General features: G+C 45.5%; 1 protein-coding gene across 4 annotated transcripts in view; it reads left to right on the forward strand.

Annotated features, from left to right (window-relative positions):
- Window positions 1–668, forward strand: part of Wdfy4 (WDFY family member 4) — a 282996-nt gene extending 282328 nt beyond the window's left edge. For all 4 annotated transcript variants that reach the window (XM_046446708.2, XM_046446712.2, XM_046446710.2 and 1 more), the window contains exon 62: window positions 203–668. In XM_046446708.2, the coding sequence (XP_046302664.1) occupies window positions 203–269 (67 nt within the window). In that variant the 3' untranslated portion in view covers window positions 270–668. The remainder of the gene's footprint in view (window positions 1–202) is intronic.
- The last annotated feature ends 19469 nt before the right edge of the window (window positions 669–20137 follow it).

Raw genomic sequence — 20137 nt, forward strand, 5'->3', positions numbered from 1 at the left:
CAGGGCCTCAGTCCGCTCCCTGAAGCCGGGAAAGCTTCACTTTCCCCCAGTGCTTTGGGAGTCACAAGCCTCCAGCTCAAAAGCCCCCATCCCCTTCAATATAGTTTCCAATTCTCCCACTCCTTCCTCCATGTTGCGATTTCCTGCATGCTGGCTGGGATACACGATAATCACACTCTTTCCTTTTTTTTCTCTTCCCAAGAAACCAGACCAAGCTCCTGGTTGGTGATGAGAAGGGAAGAATATTCTGCTGGTCTGCAGAGGGGTAGGAGGAAAAAGGTGGCAGAGGCTCTGGCACAGTAGCCACGTGTCCCTGGGGGCAGCAGCGCCAGGCGGAAGACAGCTGATGTGACACAGGGCGGTGGGCTCTGTACCCAAAGGGAGCTTCCAGGGCCTCATATGCTCAGGTTCTCAAAAAAGGACTCTCTGGCAATCAGTGTTCTGCACCCCAACCATTTCTCTGGTCCATGGGACTTCTATAAGAAGAATAAGAACACACATTCATGCTAGAAACTGTGAGCTGTTAATGACAAGCTGCACGTGAAATTATACAACTCACCTTATCAAGGGCTTATTGCACTGAAAAAACATGGGATTGATTATTGGAAACTAATGGAAACTGTCATATTGTCTATTTTATTAAAGCAACTATTTTCCAAATGCAAGAATGTTTGAGTTTAAGATTGGCACTCTTTTCCACTGAGATATTTTCATCTCCATACTTAGAAAGGCAGGAAAGCCACAGGGAGTAAGTGGCCACTACTAAGCAGGCCCAGCCTCTGTGGCTGAACCATAGTATGTGGCCATGAGTGTTGCCCAGAGCATGTGTAGGGAAGTCTGCACAGTAGGTGACACTCCCTATCTGGGCATGCCTGCCCACCTCTGCAGTCACAGCAGGCAGTGGATCCCAGCTAGGCTCTGGCTTGGCAATCTCCTTCCCAGAGCCTGTCCTTACACAGAGATCAAATTCCACATGTTGATCTAGATTTTCTTGGGGAGATATACTCTGCTATATGAATTGTGTTCTTCTGAAAATGCATGGCAGGTAGGGTGGTTACTTGTGCTCCTCTAAGGAATCTCCTAGTACCTGGACCACCCTTGGGTCAGTCCTCTGGCATTGAAGGGCTTATTCTAATGAAACGTCCCACCTGAAGACTTTCAGAACCCCCGGAAAGGAAATTCACTGCTTGTTTAATAAAATCTAACTCACATGACTTTAGGGGGATTCAGGGAGGCTAAGCCCCTTAGCCTTGACTCTCCTCTCAGAGGTCTCCCTTCTAAGAGCCAAGTGAGGATATGAATTGAATCCTCTCCTATTTCCCCAAGCCCTGCAGAGGGTCCCATGGGAGTCTCCAAACAATTTATCCCAGGCCCAGGTATGGCTGGAGAATGCACCTAGTGTTTTATGGCCGTAGGTCATCTAGCCTTTAGGGGGCAGTGAGTTACTTTAAATATAAATATTAAGAAAGGAGAGGTAATATGGAACCATGTCAAAAATAATGAGATATGATGGTTAGGGCACACTGATTTATCTATAAACTTTGAGGTCTTTGCAAAGGGGAAAATGGAGGAGGAGGAGGAGGAGATGCTTCCAGTGGGACTGGAGCACCCACTTCCTGGGTGGGGAGGGCTCTTGTCTGACCCTAGGGCCAAGGATCATGCCACCTCCTGCACCATCTGCATACATTATTAGCAAACAGCCCATTTACAATCCCCTAGCCAGCCTAGGACTGCACCAGAAGACCATAAATTTAAGAGCAGAGAGCACCACTCCCCAGGAAGGCCAAGAAGCATGTCATAAATATCAGGGCTGGGCTGGCTGTCATTTTTCAGAACACAATTCGTAGCATTTATCCAGGGTTGAAAGGTCTGCCAGATGAAAGGCTGTCTTTGATTCATTCATTCAATAAGCCTTCTTCCTTTCCGTCTGCCCCACGTGGAATGTGGAAAATGGGGAGATGAGATTTTCTTGTTGGGGTCCTGGGGCTAAAATGATAGTGCCAACAAGTGGGCCTTAAAGTGGAAGAGGTAACGAGAGTCTTCTCATTTGTTTGTTCTGACATTGTGTTCCCAGTTTTTGTATCTGTAAAATGGGATTCTGGTGTCTATCATGAGACTTATAATGAAATTAAAATAATGTGTTTTATAATAAAAGCAATAAAATGGTAGGAGGAGGAACAAACATTAGATTGCCTACCCCCAATCTGATGCAAATTTTCAATTTATCACATACCCTTTTGTCCACCAGTGTTTTTTCTTGCTGAGCAGTCCTTGTGCTCAGAGCCTTAGGTCAACGAAGACCGGGCTGGTGAGAGGGATGAGGACCGTGGGACAGCTAGGGACCCTGGGAGGGCAGGCATGAGGACAGCAGGCAGAATTGAATGCTCCAGAGGCCACAGCTGGAATGATCACACTATAGATTGTGTTGCTCCAGAAACATCCTGAAATGGAAGTCTCTCTCAGGCTCCAGCCCCACAGATTCTGAATTCATCAGTGTAGAGTAGATGTCGTAGTCCTGAGCAGTGTGGGCTCAGGAGTCCCTTCTGGGAGGAACTCTAAAACAGACGGCAACGGGAGGGGGTTGAGGAGGAGGAATTGCAGTTATGCTCAGCTCACCACCTGAAAGGACTTCCACAAAATCTTCCTAATAACAGTGACACTAGTCTCCAACCTCACTCTGCCACAGTGATGACAAGGCCACCATGCTATTCCTTAGGAGCAATGCCATAGTCACTTTCCCCCCAGGGAAGTCTCAACTTTGGTAACTTTACAAGTAAATGCTATGTTGCACCCATGCATCACAGACACCCTGGGCCTCCCCTGGGCCTCCATGTCCTCTGAAAGGCCAGGGAGGGGAACTCCCTCTCTGTCATCAAAAGGGTCAAAGGAGAGCAGGGCTCTCAAAGTTCAGCTATGAAAGCACAGGACATGCATGGACACTGGAATCCTTCCAGGAGATGGCTTCACTCAATGAGTGTGCCCTAAGGCTCAGGTGGTGTCCATTTCTCCATGTGGACAGGCCTGGCCCTCTCTTAGACACATACTGGCACAATATTGGTTATTCATGGGAAGCTCAAATTGAGCCAGTTATCTTATATTTGTGTTTCAGTCCAGTGACCCTTCTACCTGGACCTCGTAGAGGCAGGGAAATTTGGTACATGGCCAGGGGCCCTGGTGGGACTTAGAGGTACTCAGTGGTGACAGATGAACTGCTTGTATTAAACAGGCTGAAATTCAACAGTAGGAATTCACAGAGGGTCCATGTGAGGCCTTTGATGCCAGCAACCAAGTTTCTAGGGCCTTCTGGGTCTCTCTGGCCTCTGGCCTCTGACCCTTGCCTTTCGTTCCTTTGTGCTCTAAGCTCCAGGGAGAGATGTTCAGTCCTATGGAAATCATAGCAACTGCCTCCCCCAAGCTCAGCCAGCAGCTAGAAGCCAAGTCCTGAGAACTTAGTCACAGGGCCTGCAGAGAACTCAGTGATTGGATTTGATCACATTAAAATGCAGCCAGGCAGGGCACATTTGGGGAGGAAAAGACTCTTCATATGAAAATCCTGATGAAATTTGTTTAGCATAAAATCAAATCTCTCTAAACTCAAATCAGTTTTGCTTTAGTATGTTCTTGGGTACACATCATATGCCCAGATTAGGTGTGTGTGTGTGTGTGTGTGTGTTTTCACGTGAATGTGCTATTTTTAATATTCCTCTTATGGGGGGGGGGCGGTTGCCTGAAGCACCTTCTTCACCTTTGTAGTAAACAGGAGCACCTTCCAAATTATCTCCTTCCCCCAAGTCCCTGAAGGTCTGACTGCCCCAAATGGCTACAGAGACACCCCTTGTCCAAGCCCCTTCATTGCCATTTTCCAGAAATGTATCATAATAAATATACAACCTTTCAATGACTCGGAGGGAATATGCACCTCCAACATTGTACAATGCTGCTTTGCAGCCCTGCAGCCTGTGCCCAGGCATTAGGCACTGATGGGTCCTCTCTGACATTTGTGTGATGATGTTACTTGACTATCCACTTGTTATGAAGCACCTGTTCATTCATGCGTTCACTTACTCACTAGCATTGCACAAGAATCCACTGAGTGCCAGGCTGGGTACCTGAGAGAGACTGATTCATGACAGGTAACCCCTGATAGTCTATGGCCATTGAGAGTCCCATAGACCCTCTAACTATGCCACTTTACACTTGGGGAAAGTATAGAGAAGGAAAGTCCACAGAAGGGAAGGGACTTGCCCAAGGTGACATGGCAGGATAGTGCCAGTGCCTGGTCAAGGCTGAGACCAGAGCATCCCTCTGCAGTACCACATGTTTCCTACTTTTTTGGTAGGGCCATTGGCAGAAATAAATCTAAAGAACCTGAACCAGACACTGCAGCCTCAGGGGCCAAAAAAGGCCCCTCCCTATCTCACCATGAAACTCAAAGGAAGAATAATGGGCTCAGATACTTCTAGATTAATAGGGAAAAATATCCCAGAATCTTTGTGTCAGAGGAGGCCAGCTTGGACACCTCCTGCAACAAGGATGTCAGTACTGTAGCCAGCAACCACCTATGACTGAGAGGCACAGCCTCACACAGGTCACATGCAGCAAGCAGCCCATTCCACTGAGGAAGAGCCTCTTCCTTTTCCTCCCCCCCCCTCCTCTCTCCCTCCTCCTTTTCCTCTAGGTAGTGTCACACTCAAAATCCTTTCCTCTCCACCCAAACACTCCCTCAGTCTTCATACTCTCTCTGCCTCAGTTTTTTTTTGTGTGTGTGTGTTTGTGTCATTTTTAACACAGGAATAGTAATTACTGACCTCCAAGATTGCTCTGAAAGTTAAATGAGATAATGTGTATAATTTTTTAGATAGAGCAGGGGCCCAGGAGATGATGATGATGAATGTAGTTTTCACAGCACCTGAAAACAGAATAATGACTTCCCTTCTCTTTTTTCTTCTTTTGTTCCTTAGAGGTATTATCCCCTATTTAAATATTTACCAAACCATTCTCATTTCCAAACACCTACAAAATTTGTCTGCATCACCTGTACAACTGTTTTCTTAATGTTTGTCTTTAATGTCACTCTTTTTTATATTTTGAACTTTAGCCTCATCTAAGCGTTAATTGTGAAATCACACAAAGGTTGGATACACAGCGTATGGTTTCCTATCTAAAAATAAATGAAAAAAATCTTCTCCATGTACCCATACATGCATCTTATGGTGCTACTGGGGTTGCTGACCACGTCTCAAAGACTGTCCTTACCCAGAGTCCTGGGGCAGGCTCTTAATTTTGTCCTGGAAGTAGATGGCCCAAAAGAGACCCTGAGTACATCCTCCCAGGTTAAGGTAGCAGGACCAGAGTGGGGAAGGGACAGACTCCAACCCCCAACTGCCATGGAGTACCTCTCACTGCCCCCTGAGAGGGCATTTTTGAGTACTGTCTTCCAATCTCTCAGGACATCCTCTCAGCCCTAACTCACAACCAGAACTTGAAACTAAGATCTAATACTGTTCAGAATCTCATAAAATATATGAGTTACTTAGGAATAAACATGACAAATGATGTGCAAGATCTGGAACTCATCTGAAAATTACAGAAACATTGTTGAGAAAATTAAAGATTTAATTAAATAGAGAGATGTACTGTGGCTATTGGCTGCAAGACTCCCAAAATTGAGTCACAGATTCAACAGACCCCCATAAACATCATGACAGGATTTTTGGTAGAAATTGATAAAGTAATTCTAAAATACACAAATGAAAAGGGCCTGGAAGCATTGAACAAAGAAAAAATGGAAGCCTTATACTACTCAATTTCAAAAATTAGTTAGAAATCTAGGGCAGAGTAACTGAGACAATGAGCTGTTGACGTTGAGTGGACAATTGGATCAATGGAACAGAACAGGGTCCAGAAACACCTGCATATGGTCAGTTGATACCAACAAAGGAGCCAAATCCATGCAGCATAGAAAAGGGAGAGCTTCATCCAATAGTGTTGGTACATTGAGTTTCCATATGCAAAGACAAAAATAAAGAACCATGACCAACCTCTGACACTTTAAAATGAATCAGTCCTATAGGTAAAACCCCAAATTATAAAACTTTCTAGAAGAAAATTTTGTGAACCAAGGTTATCTAAATATCTCATAAGATACCATACCCAAAATTCAATACATTCAAGAAAAAGTTGATGAATTTGACTTTAACAAAAGTGTAAGATCTTCTGTCCTTTGAAAGCCCCTCTTAACAAAATGAAAAGATAAGCACAGAGAAAAGATATTTGCAAATCACTTAACTGATCTGGTACTTGTATTCAAATTATAATGAATAACTTCCAAAATATAATGATAAAATAAATAACCCAGTAAAAATATGCAAGAGATTTGAATATACCTTCACTGAGAAAGATATTTAGATAGCAAACAGACAAATGAAAAGCTGCTTGGTTTCATTATCATTAGAAGAATGCAAATGAAAACCAAATGAGAAAGAGAGGAGGGGAAGGAAAGAGAATGTACTGGGAAATGAGATTGATTAAATTGTGTGCATGTTCAAATATGGCATAATGAATTCTACTATTATGTATAATCACAATGCACCAAAAAAATTAAAAAGACAAAACAAGGAACACTATTAAGACATGGAAAAATGTTCCCGCCATGCCCCAACGATATGGCACTACAGTATAAAAATAGTTAAAATTGAAAAGACTGACCGCAGCAAGTGTTGGCAAGAAAATGGGGAATTTGAACTATTATTTATAGCACACAAGATTGTAAAATGGTGCAAACACCTTTGAAAACTATTGGAGTATTTCTAGGAAGAAAAATCCTGCCTTCACAGTGTGAAAGTAGCTACAGACAACACAAGTACTCCTCGATGTACGATGAGGTTGTGTCCTGATAAAGTCATCACAGATTGAAAAAGTCGTAATTTGAAGATTCATTGAATCCTACTGAACATCCCAGCTCAACAGCACAGCACACTGTAGAATACGGGTTGTTCACCCTCATGACTGTGGGGCTAACTGGAAGCTGCCACTCTTCAACTTCTCCAGAGAGCTTATCCTTAGCACATATCACTAGGCCAGGAAAATACCTAAATTCAAAAATTTAAGTGCAGTTTCTATTGAATGCATATTGTTTTCACACTACCATAAATAAAAAAAAATCATCAAACCATTATAAATTGGGAGCCACCTATATACATAGATACATAAATTTATGAGGGAAGCTGGGTTCCAGTGCAACTTTATTTATTGTGGTCACTGAACTTGGAATTTCATATCATTTTTATATCACAAAATGTTACTCTTTTGTTTTCAGACATTTAAAAATCATTCCTAGCTTATGGGCTGTGTTAATCAGGACTGCACATGGATAAATGACAGGGCATCCTCCACTTGGAGCCTGGAGAGACTTGGTATTAACTGCTGCTCAGAGATAGAGGCCACAAAGCTGGTTTCAGGTTGAGAAAGGCATCTTCCCATATCTGCATGAAACAGAGTATGATTAGTGCTCAGCAAGACTAAGGGCACACATGGAATAGTCATCAGGGGCCCAAGCAGCAAGTCCAGTGAGGAGAGGGACCTTCTAGGAGCTGGAGGAGTTCTGGAGGCTAGAAAAGGACTATGAATCCCCAAACACATCCCCAAACTGAAGGGTCCCATCTGGGTAACACACTGCTATATGGAAGGTAATACAGCTCATGGGGTGTGACAGGGACACTCCTCACTTGAACCCACAGGCTGGAGAGGCCGAGGGACTTGAGGGTTAGCATGGTACAGTGAGCCTGATCCTCCTTCCTCATTGGGGATCTTGCTTTTAAGATCCCTGTAATGATCAAGGCATCAGCCAGTTGTGCATCTGGGTCCCAAAGGCAGTGAATAGCAATGACCTCCCAAGAACTGGGGCAGGTGAAGCTCAGCTTCCCAGTCTCTACACCATTGGTCTCTGAGGTTGCAGGACCATAACAGTGTCACAAACTGGCAATTTGGGAAACACCTGCAGGTGTCTTCTGTGTGAACTCTGCACAGCTGATCATTATTTTGAGTTTGAATGCCTTGCAGAGGCTTGGGGAGCATTTCCAGTTGCATCAGAGCCTGCCATTTCCTACTGCTTTGCTTTGTGAGCTGTTTAAGGTGTTTGCATTATTAGACTGGCCCCAGGACTTATTTTCATTTACAATCACTGAGCCAGTCCCTGGAATGACTCAGAGCTTCAGGAGTGGGCAGAAACCCCAACCTGCACTGTGTTCGGGGATCACATCTCCCACCAACCCTAGGCTTCTTAGAGTCCTGAGTGATCTTCATGGATTTCTCAACAGTTTGTTGGACTGCTTTCATGCTCATGTATTTCTGTTCTGGTTAGTGGGGACCAGCCCCATGTAGGTGCTCCAAAAGGACAAGTTGAATAAATGAATGAATGACACACTGAAACGAATCTGTTGCCACAGCATCTTGCTAAAGACATGATAAATGGTCAGTGTGGGGAGCACTGCTGTGGCTGAACTCATGGGGGACTTCATCTGCCATGTGTGGGCCACATGCTTGGGCATGAGGAGCTTCCAGACTTGGGCTGAAACTGGGAGAGCTGGAGAGGGACAAGAAAGAGAAGCAAAGGGTGGGCAAGAGAGACAATGAGGACAGAGCAAAAGCTGTTACCCTACACTCAGGATGGGCACTGGGCAGGAGGCCTGGCAATCACCAGGCACAACTGGACTTCTCAAGACTTGCATTCTCACTGCAGCCACCATCATCCAGGAGCACCAAGTCCTGACTAAGTTGTGGTTTTGGAGAAGAACAGACTGCAGGTCATATGCCAGCTCCATCATTATTAGCTGCAGCACTTGAGAGACCCCACATAATCATCCTGAGCCTGATGTCCAAATCTGTGAACTATCATCAACCACGCCCAACCCTGTTGGAATGTAAAATGAAGAGCTTGCAGGGTTTGCATTCTCCTTGCCGGGTCCTTCGTCCAGCTGCTAAGAGAAAAGGTGGACTTTCACAACCTGATTTTCTACAGCCAGCCACTGACCAATCTACAGCTATGAGCTGCCTACCCCATCATAGATGTTCCAACTTGGAACTGGACTCATCCTCTGGCCCACCAACCCTTCACTCATCCATCATGCATTCAACACATTTTCATTCAGTGATGATAGGGTTTTAGCTCTGACCAAGGCACTAGAGACCCAGCAGTGAACACTACCCCAGCCTGCAAAGAATTTGCATTCTACTTTGGGAGACAAACAGGAAATAAATAAGGATTTTACCAAGTACCTAAGGTACCACTCTAGGGGAAGGGGCAGGAGACTACTGGGGAGGAGAATCATGTGATAGGGTGGCCAGGGACAGTCTCCCTAGTAATTGACATTGAGAACTGAAGCAAGCAAGGAAGTGAGCCATGCTGGTATCAGGGGGCTGAACATTCCAGGCACAGGATGAGCAAGCGCAAATTCTGAGGCAAGAGCCTGCCACTCAGACAAACAGCAGGGAGGTGACTGTGAATCTGGGTGGGGGGCTGGAAAACAGCAGGGATGGGGTCAAAGAAAAATAATGAGGGGAAGTTGGTTGAAAGCTTATCACCAGGGCAGGCTTTAGACTGCAGACATGGAGAAGGGAGAGTTGCCTTGAGCACAGAAACAGAAAGTACAAACCGCACAAGACAGGTGATCCTGGCCTCACGCCACCTCCCACCCTGGGAAGTTACTCCTGGCTCTGCTGAATGAGGCACCATCACCCCAGTTGATACTGACTTACTTGTGGGCCATTCCTTCTCTCCCAGGGGCCTTTGCACTCCACACACATAGGAGCTATCCCTTGAGTCAGGGCATAGTGCCATTGGCATTACCCAAACTGGGATGCCCACTTCTAGCCTCTTATGTCATATAGCTGGAGGTGAGGGCCCTGGCAGTATCCTCACAAGCCTCTTCCCAGAGCATCAGCACCCTCCACCAGGGAGACTTTTGAGCTGGTAGACTCCAGGCTGAGCCGAGGGCCATGCGTGGGGATCGCTGTGAAAAATAACACAGATGGTCAGCTTCGCCATTTCCTGTACAACACATAATTAGGTTAGATAAGAAACTAGCTGTGTCTAAGTGCTATAAATGTCTATATTAAGCTATTTTGAAAGTGCCGAGCACTTTGACATTTGAGAGTTCAGAGTAATTGAGGTATTGAAATAAAATTGCTTCTGTTATTTAAAAGGTCATTATCGTCTTCAGCTAGATATATGAGGACTATTTTCCACTCTAGTGAGCCGTTCTCTCTGGCACAATTAGTATCGCTTGAGCAGAGGCCTGCCAGGGAGACTCCCACCAGGCAGCCCCTGCCAGAGGCTCGAGGTAGCCATTAAGACCCAGAGCACAAGGAAAGTGAAAAGAAGTCTCCACACCCAGAATCAAGCCGGCCTTGGGAGAGCCATCCCCACAGATTTGGCACCTATCTGGGCACAGTCCTTAAACAGGTATGTGCTGTGCAATTTTGCTATATCCTCAAGGATGATATTATTGCAGAACATTGAAGAAACTGAGGCTTCAGGCTGGCCATCCCCAGAGAAGCAGCGGGGGTGTGGGCAGTGGGACCAGGACAGGAGGGAGTGTGCGTGTGCACTTCTATGCACCAAGCACTGAGCAGGCTGTGGGGCAATTTCCTGTGCCAGCTGCTTGAAGGTTTTTCCCAACCCAAGAAAAGACCTCTCTATTTCATAGCAGAGAAACTGAGACTCAGAGAGAGTTAAAAGCTGGAAACAGCAAGAAAGTGGTTGGAATATGCTCAAAGACAACAGCCTTTCAAAAGGCCACCCAGGGCCTAACATCTACACTCCATCTCCCAAGGCTCAAACAACTCTGCCTCCTTGTCCCATATCCTGAATCTCCTGGGTCTAAGTCCTTGTGCTTTTAGGGTTCTTTTCAAAGAACAGAGTGGTATCTGTTAGGCTGCTCAGGCAGGACAGATTTAGACCAATAGCTCCTGGGAGGGAGGACATGTGGGCAAGAGTGCTGGCTCCCAGGAAGCTGGGACTGGTACACCAGGGCCTGATGGGATGCTGGACACTGACACCAGGCCCCTGAGTCCTTCCATGTTTATCAGTCACATAGCATTCTATGTCAATAGAATTGAAGTCCAATCTAGATCTCTGCTGGAATGTTCCATTATAAAAAAAAAAAAAAGAAAACCAGACATGGCAGCTTTTCTTCAACTCTCACTCAAGTCACCTCAATTTCTTTCTCACCAATTATTATGTTAAATAAATAGAATGCTTTTAACTGCAAATTAAAATTCTCATTTAATATCTAAGTTATCTAATATCTTATATTAAGTTAAATTTTATCATTGGTTGTTGTTAATTTAATATATCACAATTTGGGGAGCTCCCTCAAAGAGAAACTGGACTTTCAAAGGTGCATTCATATCAACAGTATGGGATTCTCTGCTCTCAGGAGAGATGGATGGTGTCTTTGTCTGTTTTGTGCAACTATAACAGAATATCTGAGAATGAGCAATTTATAAAGAACATAGATTTAGTCCTTACCTTTTTGGAGGCTTGAAGTCCACAGTCAAAGGGCTGGCATCTGGTGAGAAACTTTGTATGGCATCATCCCATGATGGAAGGTAGAAGGGCAAGAAAGTACAGCCTCAGAGAGTCTGGACTCATAGTCTCACACTCTTTCATAGTCATTTTAATCTATTCATGAAGGTAGAGCCTGCTTTAGTCAGCTTTTTAGCTGCTGTGACTAAAAGACCTGACAAGAACAATTAGAGGAGGAAAAGTTTATTTTGGGGCTCACGGTTTCAGAGGTCTCAGTCCATAGATAGCTGGCTCCATTCCTTGGGGCTGGAGGTGAGGCAGAACATCATGGCAGAAGAGTATGGGGGAGGAAACAGCTCACATGATGATCAGAAGGCAGAGAAAGAGATTCCAATCACGAGATACCAAATATATGCCCCCAAGACAACACCCCCAGGAACCCATCTCCTCCAGCCATACCCTATCACCTTCGGCTACCACCCAGTTAATCCCATCAAGGGATTGATCCACTGATTGGATTAAGCCTCTCAGGGCACAATTATTTCTCCTCTGAACTTTCTTGCATTGTCTCACATATGAGATTTTAGGGGACACTTCATATCCAAACCATAACAGAGCTCTTAAGAACTAAAACCTGCCATGAGGTACCACATCCCAACACTGTTGCACTGGGGATTAAATTAACACAGGGGTTTGGGAGTACACATTCATACCATAGCAGATGATGAGGACAAGGCAGCCATGTCATTTATTGGACACTCACCCTGCAAGAGACTCTGTGCTAGACAAAAATGGAAAGTCTCAACATGTGTCCTTTGGAAACAGGGACTCAAACAGATATTTGTACAATAATATCCATAGCAACACGGTTCAAAACAGCCACAGGCAGAAGCCACACCAGTGTCCATTGGCTACTGAATGGATGCAGAATATGTGGTAGATGCACACAATGGCATGTCATTCTGCCCAAGAGGAAGGAAATCCTGAGACCTGGTGCAACATGAATTGATGGACTTGAGGACATTATGCCGAGAGAAATAAGCCAGTCACAAAATACTGTGCAATCCCTCTTATACGAGTGATCTTGAACATTCATAGAACCAGAAAGTAGGGGAGCTGTTATTCAATAGACATGGAAGTTTAGTTTGGGATGATGAAAAAGTGCTGGAGATGGATGGCAGTGATGATTTCACAATAATGAACTTAAACCCATGGACTCGTACACTTAACAATGGATAAAATTGAAAATAAAATATGTTTTGCCCAATAAAACAAAGTTTTTTAAAAAACAAATATGCATTCTGGTCAGGTCAATCCTATAGGTGACCTGTGCAACATATTGGAAAGCTCAAAGTCAGGATATGCTAAGTGACCCACTGGACATTGTTCTTACGTGGGTTCATTCATTGGAAATCTTGATCTCTGTCTCAAGACATCCAAGAGCTGTAGAATCACACAGAGTTACTCAGAAGAGCACACAGCTTGGCTGAACATCACACACAGCAGAGTAAACAGTGACATGGTGTCACTAGAGGATGAAAGGTAACTTGATATGGATGTAAAATAAGAGAGAGGTGAGTCAGGCCAGGGTTCAGGCAGTTGAGACACTTTTGTTAAATAGCTAGGAAGGACTAGAGGGTCGGGCCCATCCTCAGAAAGAGCACTTCAAAATTATGTGCTGAGAAGCTGGGGGTGTAGCTCAGTGGTAAAGAACATGCTTAGCGTATGCAAGGCCCTGGTTCAATCCTGGGCACCACATTGATGAATATGTTGTATCTGGGGAAAAATACTATACGCTAGGATTACCCTTTGCCAACTATAAGCAACTTACAAACATAAATGACCCTCATCATCTTGTAAGAGTTGGAGTGTCACCTGGGAAGGTACAATATTATCTTTCACAAAATTATTATCATTTCCTTTGTAGTGCTGTGGATTAAACCCAGGATACATGCTAGGCAAGTCCTCTACCCCTGAGCCATACCTGAAGCTCCACTCCTTTATAAAACAAAGTTAGGTCTAGGCCCATTAGCTTAAAACTGTCTACATATTATGGCCACTTATCTTCTTAAGGAATTGAGGACATTTTCTCCCAGGCCCAAGAACTCAGCTGTGGCTTTCTGATAGATGTTCCTGGGTACAGATGGTGAGTTCTGAATCTATGGGGCCAGCCCTCAGATCATCCCTTGGCTCATAGTGGGCCAGTACTTCCTCAGAAAAATCTATCAGCTTCTTCTTGTCCCACAGAGGAGAAGTTTCTGTAGGACCCTGAGGTGTGGACACCCCAGGATTCCCATCATAGACAACCAGGCCTGACTGCAGCAGAGGGTTCTGCCAGTGACCACAGTCATGTCACCACCTCCAGACAAGCATGTTATTTCAGGCGGGTCTTTGATGGAAACTGGCAGAGGGGACTGCCAACAGGATAAATATAGCAGTGTCTTTTTGCTGAGTTGTGGAAGCTCTGAACAACATGGTTTGTGGCACAGGATTTGAATGATGCCTTTAGGGAGGAATCAAAAATCTATGGAAAAAAAAAAGAAAATCTCTTCCACATGGGTTGTGTATTTTATTTTTCAAATCAACGTGTAGCATTTCTAAGTATTGAGAAGCAATGCAAGGTTGTGGTTTCTGACAGGGAGAGTGTGGTGACAAAGCAGGACTCACTGTCCCAAGGAGTGAAGAAAGCCATCATTTCATAATCTAGTTCCCCCAAAGAGTGCAGTCTGAAGAGGAAGATACGCCAGGGAAGCAGAGCCAGGGGGCCCAGTGTCTGTGATGGGAATCCTGGGGTGTCCACATCTCAGAGGCCTGTCCCAGAAGCTCCTCTTCTGTGGGACAGAAGGAAACGGTAGATTTTTCTAGAGAAGCATGAGACAATTATGGATCAGCCAGAAGCTGGCCCCATAGACTCAGAACTACCCAGCAGCACACAGAAGCATATGTCAGCTCCTTGGGCAGTAACAGGAGCTGACCCTGTGGAACAGCCACAGTGCTTCATGGGTCCTCAGGTTCTATTGCATTAGTAGTGAGTTTTATTTCCAGTCACCACTGAGAACAAGCTGATGGAAGAGCTAGCCCTGAATGTTAGACCTCCCAGCGTGGACTTCCAGCCCTGGACGTGTGAGGCAACTTGTCTAAGTTACAGATCTTCAAGGATACCTACCTACATGACTGTCCCTCCCTGCAGCATCCTCACACACCCCTGCTGACCTATGAGGCCTGCCTCTAGGGTTCATGATCAGGAGCCCAGCCTTGCCCTCTCCTCTGGAGGTGGGCTTGCTCTCTACAGGAGGGTGACTCTTTAAATCTTGTTGGCTCTGGCTATTTTCAAATGAATAAATTTTAGCTCAGACAGCTGACATGGCTTCCCAAAGATATATAGCAATGGAAAACAGGTCAGGTTTTAGAATAGACCTTCTGATCCTAAGGCCAATGTTCCTGTCACTGAGAGAAAAATCTAGAACTGCAGCACAAGAAAACAAATCGTGCATAAGGAGAAGTAATTCCAGATACTGAACCCCATCTGGGGAATCTAATCTGGTACCCAAGACAGAGAAAATTGTTTGGACATACTGGTTTAGTTTATGTCCTTTGATAGTATATGACTACGTTATTGTTTTACTTGCAAATAGAATCAAAAAAAAAAAAAAGAGAGGAAAGGAAGAGAATAGAATAAGAAGATGGAAATTTGGGCCAAGGTTGGATTAGGAAAAGAATGTGTGGGAATGTAGAGGAAGCAGAAGTAACTGAGCTGTGGAGGAGAAGGGGAGCAGAGGGTCATGTGAAGAAATCGTGTCTGCAAGTTCTCATTGATGGTCAACCTCAAGTAGCATGGTTGCCATCTGGAGTCCCAGAGATGGGAGAAGAGTGACAATAAGCCTCCTGAGCTGAGGATCAAGAGAGGGATAATGAAATAATGTGTCCCTGTACCACCAAGTTTGTTCACTCAAGAAGTCCCTGGATGAATAAGCTCCTTGACATCTCTTCCATGCTGTCACGTGATGTCACAGGTCAAGGTGGTAACAAACGCAAGGAGTCTACATGTTAGCAATGTTGGCAATTGATATTTACTCAAGTATCTGGAATGGACAGAAATAAAATGTAAAATTCCCCAATCTTACAAAGTAAAACAAGAGTTAAAACAACTACCCACCAAGCTACCTTCATTAGGGAAGAGAATGTGAAGAATTCCGGAATTTAGGGAGAATTTAAAGGAAAGGTCTTTTCAATGCAATGAGTCCTTGTGCTCTTTCTGTGATCCCATGGATACCAATGTACCCCTTCACTGCAGCATTATGCCACCTACGAATGGCCTCCACTTGCTCACTATAGAGCACAGCTATCTCAGGAGCTGGTTGTGAGGGAGAACGTGGAGCACCCAGCAGCCCCTGTCCTTGGTCACTCTTTGAGATCCCATTTGAAATCCATCCCATTTCACATGAAATTTTTGGTTCCACTGTATACCACAGTCTCCCAGGTGGGGCCACCAGGGGCCTGATGTTCTCTTGGGCACGGCAACTTCGTAGAAGGAGATCTCTACATGCAGGTGGTATTTATAATCCAAAAATGTCCCTGCCTCTGTCTCTGGCAGATTGTTGCCCCTTCATGAGGCCTATGCTCAGGTGGCCACTTCCTTACAAAGCATGCCCTGAGCCTGCCTTCCTTCTGATTTCTCCAGACATGTTGGAACCAGTCCATAATCAAAAGAGCACGGCATTGGAACCGAACTACTCTTGAGTTTGAATCTAACTCTGCAACTTAAGGTATGGCCTTGGGAAAGACAATTATGATGACTGAACCTCAGTTCTCATAGCCAGACAGAAGCAATAATGCCACCTGTTTTTCAGGGCTGTCATGGAGTTCCAAGAACCACAATGAGCCCACGATAATTACTCTGTGAACAGGCACCATCATTAAGATGATGTGCCCATTAGCTATGCTCCTTCGTGAAAATCTGAAGGTAGGAACCTGTGCCTTACATAGGAGGAACTTGGTCAAGACTTGTGGAACCAGACATTGACCTCTGAAACGTACCTAGAGGAGGTGAGCTTATTGCACATGATGATTCTGACCCTGTGCAGAGCTAACTCAGATTGATCTAGTTCGAAGGTCGGGGGATCAACCGCCACCTTTCACTGGATGCGCCCCGTCCAGCTGCCCTTCATAAGGCCAGAGCACTTCTACTCTTTGGGCTGGGAAAGAGGGTACTGAGCAAGAGGAAGGACACAAAGGGGTACAGAAAGGTTTAGAGGAAACCTGAGTTGTGACATTATTGGCCACTATTTTGTGACCTCAATTCTCCTTTAAATCATGATCTCATCTGTGAAATGGCAGGAGATGGAAATGGACTTTAGATGGACAACATGTAGGGTCTCTGTTTATTACAGCATTCTATAAAGAGGCCATGTTCCTAAAGACCAAGTGCTAAGTGAGAGTCCCCAATGGTCTGTGTGTACAGGCTTTGTCCTAGGGGGTGTGATTGGGAGTGGGTGACACCTTTAGGAGCTGGGGCCCAGTGAGAGGTGATTAGGTCTTGGGGATTACAAGACCTCTAACCTCTTCTTTTCCTTACTGATGTAAGTGGTTTTGCTCTGCCACATGCCTCTGCCTTGATGTGCTGCCTAAACCAGAGACCCAAAGCAAACAGGCCAATTGATCATGGACCAGAACCTCCTGAATCTTGGTCCAAAATGATCCTTTTCTCCTTACAAGTAGGTTGTTTCAGGTGTTCATTATAGTAATGGAAAACTGATAATATACCAAGTTATTGTCTTCTAGAGACGGGGAAGGCCTGCACTGTTACCTTAGGGTAGACATAAACCTTGTCACTGCACTGAGAAGCTCTACTGGGGTCCCACATCCTGTGTGCAGGAGTAGACCCTATCTCTCCTTTGGTTGTCCCTACCCTGACATGTCAAAGAATGCCCAGAAGGCTCACCAATGGCCAGTCTTAGTCATGCTCACTCTGCCAGTGTAGACAACCATGATCACCTCCTGAGGGCTCCAGCGTTCCCTGTTTCTCTGCAGATTTCTCTAGAACCTGCCACCACCACACTGCAGGGGTGCTGCTACCAAAGCCAGTAGCTGTATCTGAGACATCAGGCAGCAGCCTTGCCTGGGCTTCCTGATCCTCAGGCTCTTGCTCCAGATGCTTCAAAGTCATAGCTGTGTAGCTGGCTGCCTGTGGGAACCCCACCAGGCCCCAGGTATCTAGTCTCTGCTAACCATGGCCCCGATGACCACCGCTGCTATAGTGTCCACCATGCCTAGCACAGAGTGGCCCCTCTTGCAGCTATGATGCCCACACCACACTGTCACCAGACTCTCAAAGTGGTACCACACTGTTACCATGGCCTAAGAAAGCAAAGAGTGCCAACTGGGAGTGGCAAGAGATGAAACCAGAAGGGGGACAGGGGCAAGTTAGGAAGGGCTTTGGCTACTTCCCGAGGCACCCTGTGTCCTGAGGGCAATAGGAAAAAGATTTATGCAGGGAGGGTTGGCAATAGGGCCATCTGCTCAGAGACCTCCCTCTAGCAGCATTTTGGAGGGGTAGAATCAGATGGCAGAGGTCAGAGGGTTAGTGTAGTGGTCCATGAGAGAGAGAGCTGATGGAAAGCAAAAACCATGTGAATGGAGAGGGTGGGAAAATGCCTTATGAGGAAATATATAGGAGACAGAAAATACAGGGGTAGAAAGACTCTAGCACTGCTATATGAGCTTTCTGAACCTCTCCTTCTGCCATCAGGGTGGAAGAGCATCGGTTCAATGATATGGGACAGAAAACATGTTCAGCCCTGTGCCTGGCATCTGGCATTTTTCAATAAAAGTCAGCTATCACTCCTCCATCTCCAGGGAGGCCAGCTTCATAGTCAGTTGTAGGATGAATGGTGGAGTTCTTAACCAGGATGGTTGGGTATTAAATGTGCATTTGCTTCTGAAAAGCACGAGGGATACTGAGAGGGGAGGGCCAAGATATGGAGCTTAGGAAAAGAGTCCAGTTGGAGCCACTGATGTAGAGTCTTCATTATGCAGCTGGACAGTGGTCAGAAACATAGGCCAGGTGCCATGGCGCACACCTATAATCCCAGCAGTTCAGAGACTGAGGCAGGAGGATCGCAGGTTCAAAGCCACTCTAAGCAACATAGTGAGGCCCTGAGCAACTTAGCAAGACCCTGTGTCAAAATAAAATATAAAAGAGGATTGGGATGCGGCTCAGTGGTTTAGTGCCCCAAGGTTCAATCCCCAAAAACATAAAGATAGAAAGAAAAGAAACATGTTTGAGTGCAAAGAGAAAGAATGCTAAGGGTGGAACTTAATAGAAATCTGTCACTGAAGGGCTGACTAGAAAAATAAACACCAGGGATGAAGACTATGTGGTGTTCAAAAAATACTAGGAGGTGCACTGCATGACAAAACTCAAAGGAAAGGTGGCCCGTGTCGGCGGGTCCAAAGAATGTCCTTTGTTATAGCAAAGGCTCAGCAATGATTTTGGATGTCCACAGGCTTCCTGGGTTCAGGCAGGTGCAAAGGGCAGCCAGCAGAGGTCAAGAGGCCAGAGGGAGGTGGTAGAGAGTCTGATGGTATAGGAAAGGAGCAAAACATGGCTGACAGCTCGGGAGGAGATCTGTCCAGGTGAGAACACGTCACTCTGGAGACTGAGTTGAAAATATGAAAAAACAAACAAACAAACAAACAAACCGAAGGTCCAGGAGACCCTGAGAGAACCAGCAAATGGAATCCTGATGCAGCAGAAGAATGGGAAGTGGAGTGGAAGCAGGAGCAAGACATTTTTTAGAATTCCAAACTGAGTGGGGCCAGGCTGAAGTCACAGAGCACTAAGAACTAGGGCACAGTGAGAACCTGGGAACCTACTCTGGAGCTGAAGAAAGAAAGGGATGGAGGGACCCTGCAGAGGGGAAGAGGGGCAGACTCAAACCTTAGCTGACCAAAGACCAGCCCTTCAGGAGACCAGAGATGGCAAGGTGGGAAGAGGTAGGCTTTCTGGAACCTGAGTCTGGTGGGAAGTGGGGGGTTGTCAGAGCTAACACACATGGGGAGGTCCATGGGCTGGAAGTCATGAGCCCAGGTCCCAATTGGCAGGTCCTTTCCCATCTGTGAAGCTCCCAGCTTTATTACAGTGCTCTCTGGGGACCTCATATAGCATCTTCTAAGGGCCCACATCTGGTGGATCATGGACCCTTTTAGAAAACTAAAGAGAACACCCGATCCCCATAGATAGGATATAGACATCTGCATAAAAATGCCTGGGTGTTGGTGGATTCCCGAAGATCCATTGGTACACCCAGGAGTCAGAAGTTGCAATCATACACATAAAAAGGAAAGAATCCCACCCAGCCGCCCCTGGTAGCCCAAAAGCTGTAATAAAGGAAAACAGAATGCCATTTCCTTCAGCAGCAGCCGCAGCCCCCACACAGACCAGCCACTAATGAGCTTTTTTGTTTGTTGATGGAAGACACTGGTAATAAAGCTTAATGTGAAAGAACAAGGTGTGTTTAACGGAAGCTGTAAACATCTCTAATTCTATTTAAAACTATAGGGTGCAGTACATTAACATTTAACAATCAGACGCTAAATTGGTGTGGAGCT

This window comes from Marmota monax, unplaced genomic scaffold (genome assembly GCF_021218885.2).
Source record: "Marmota monax isolate L192 unplaced genomic scaffold, Marmota_monax_Labrador192_F-V1.1 WCK01_AAM20220418_F8-fsc00207, whole genome shotgun sequence".
Classification (NCBI taxonomy): domain Eukaryota; kingdom Metazoa; phylum Chordata; class Mammalia; order Rodentia; family Sciuridae; genus Marmota; species Marmota monax.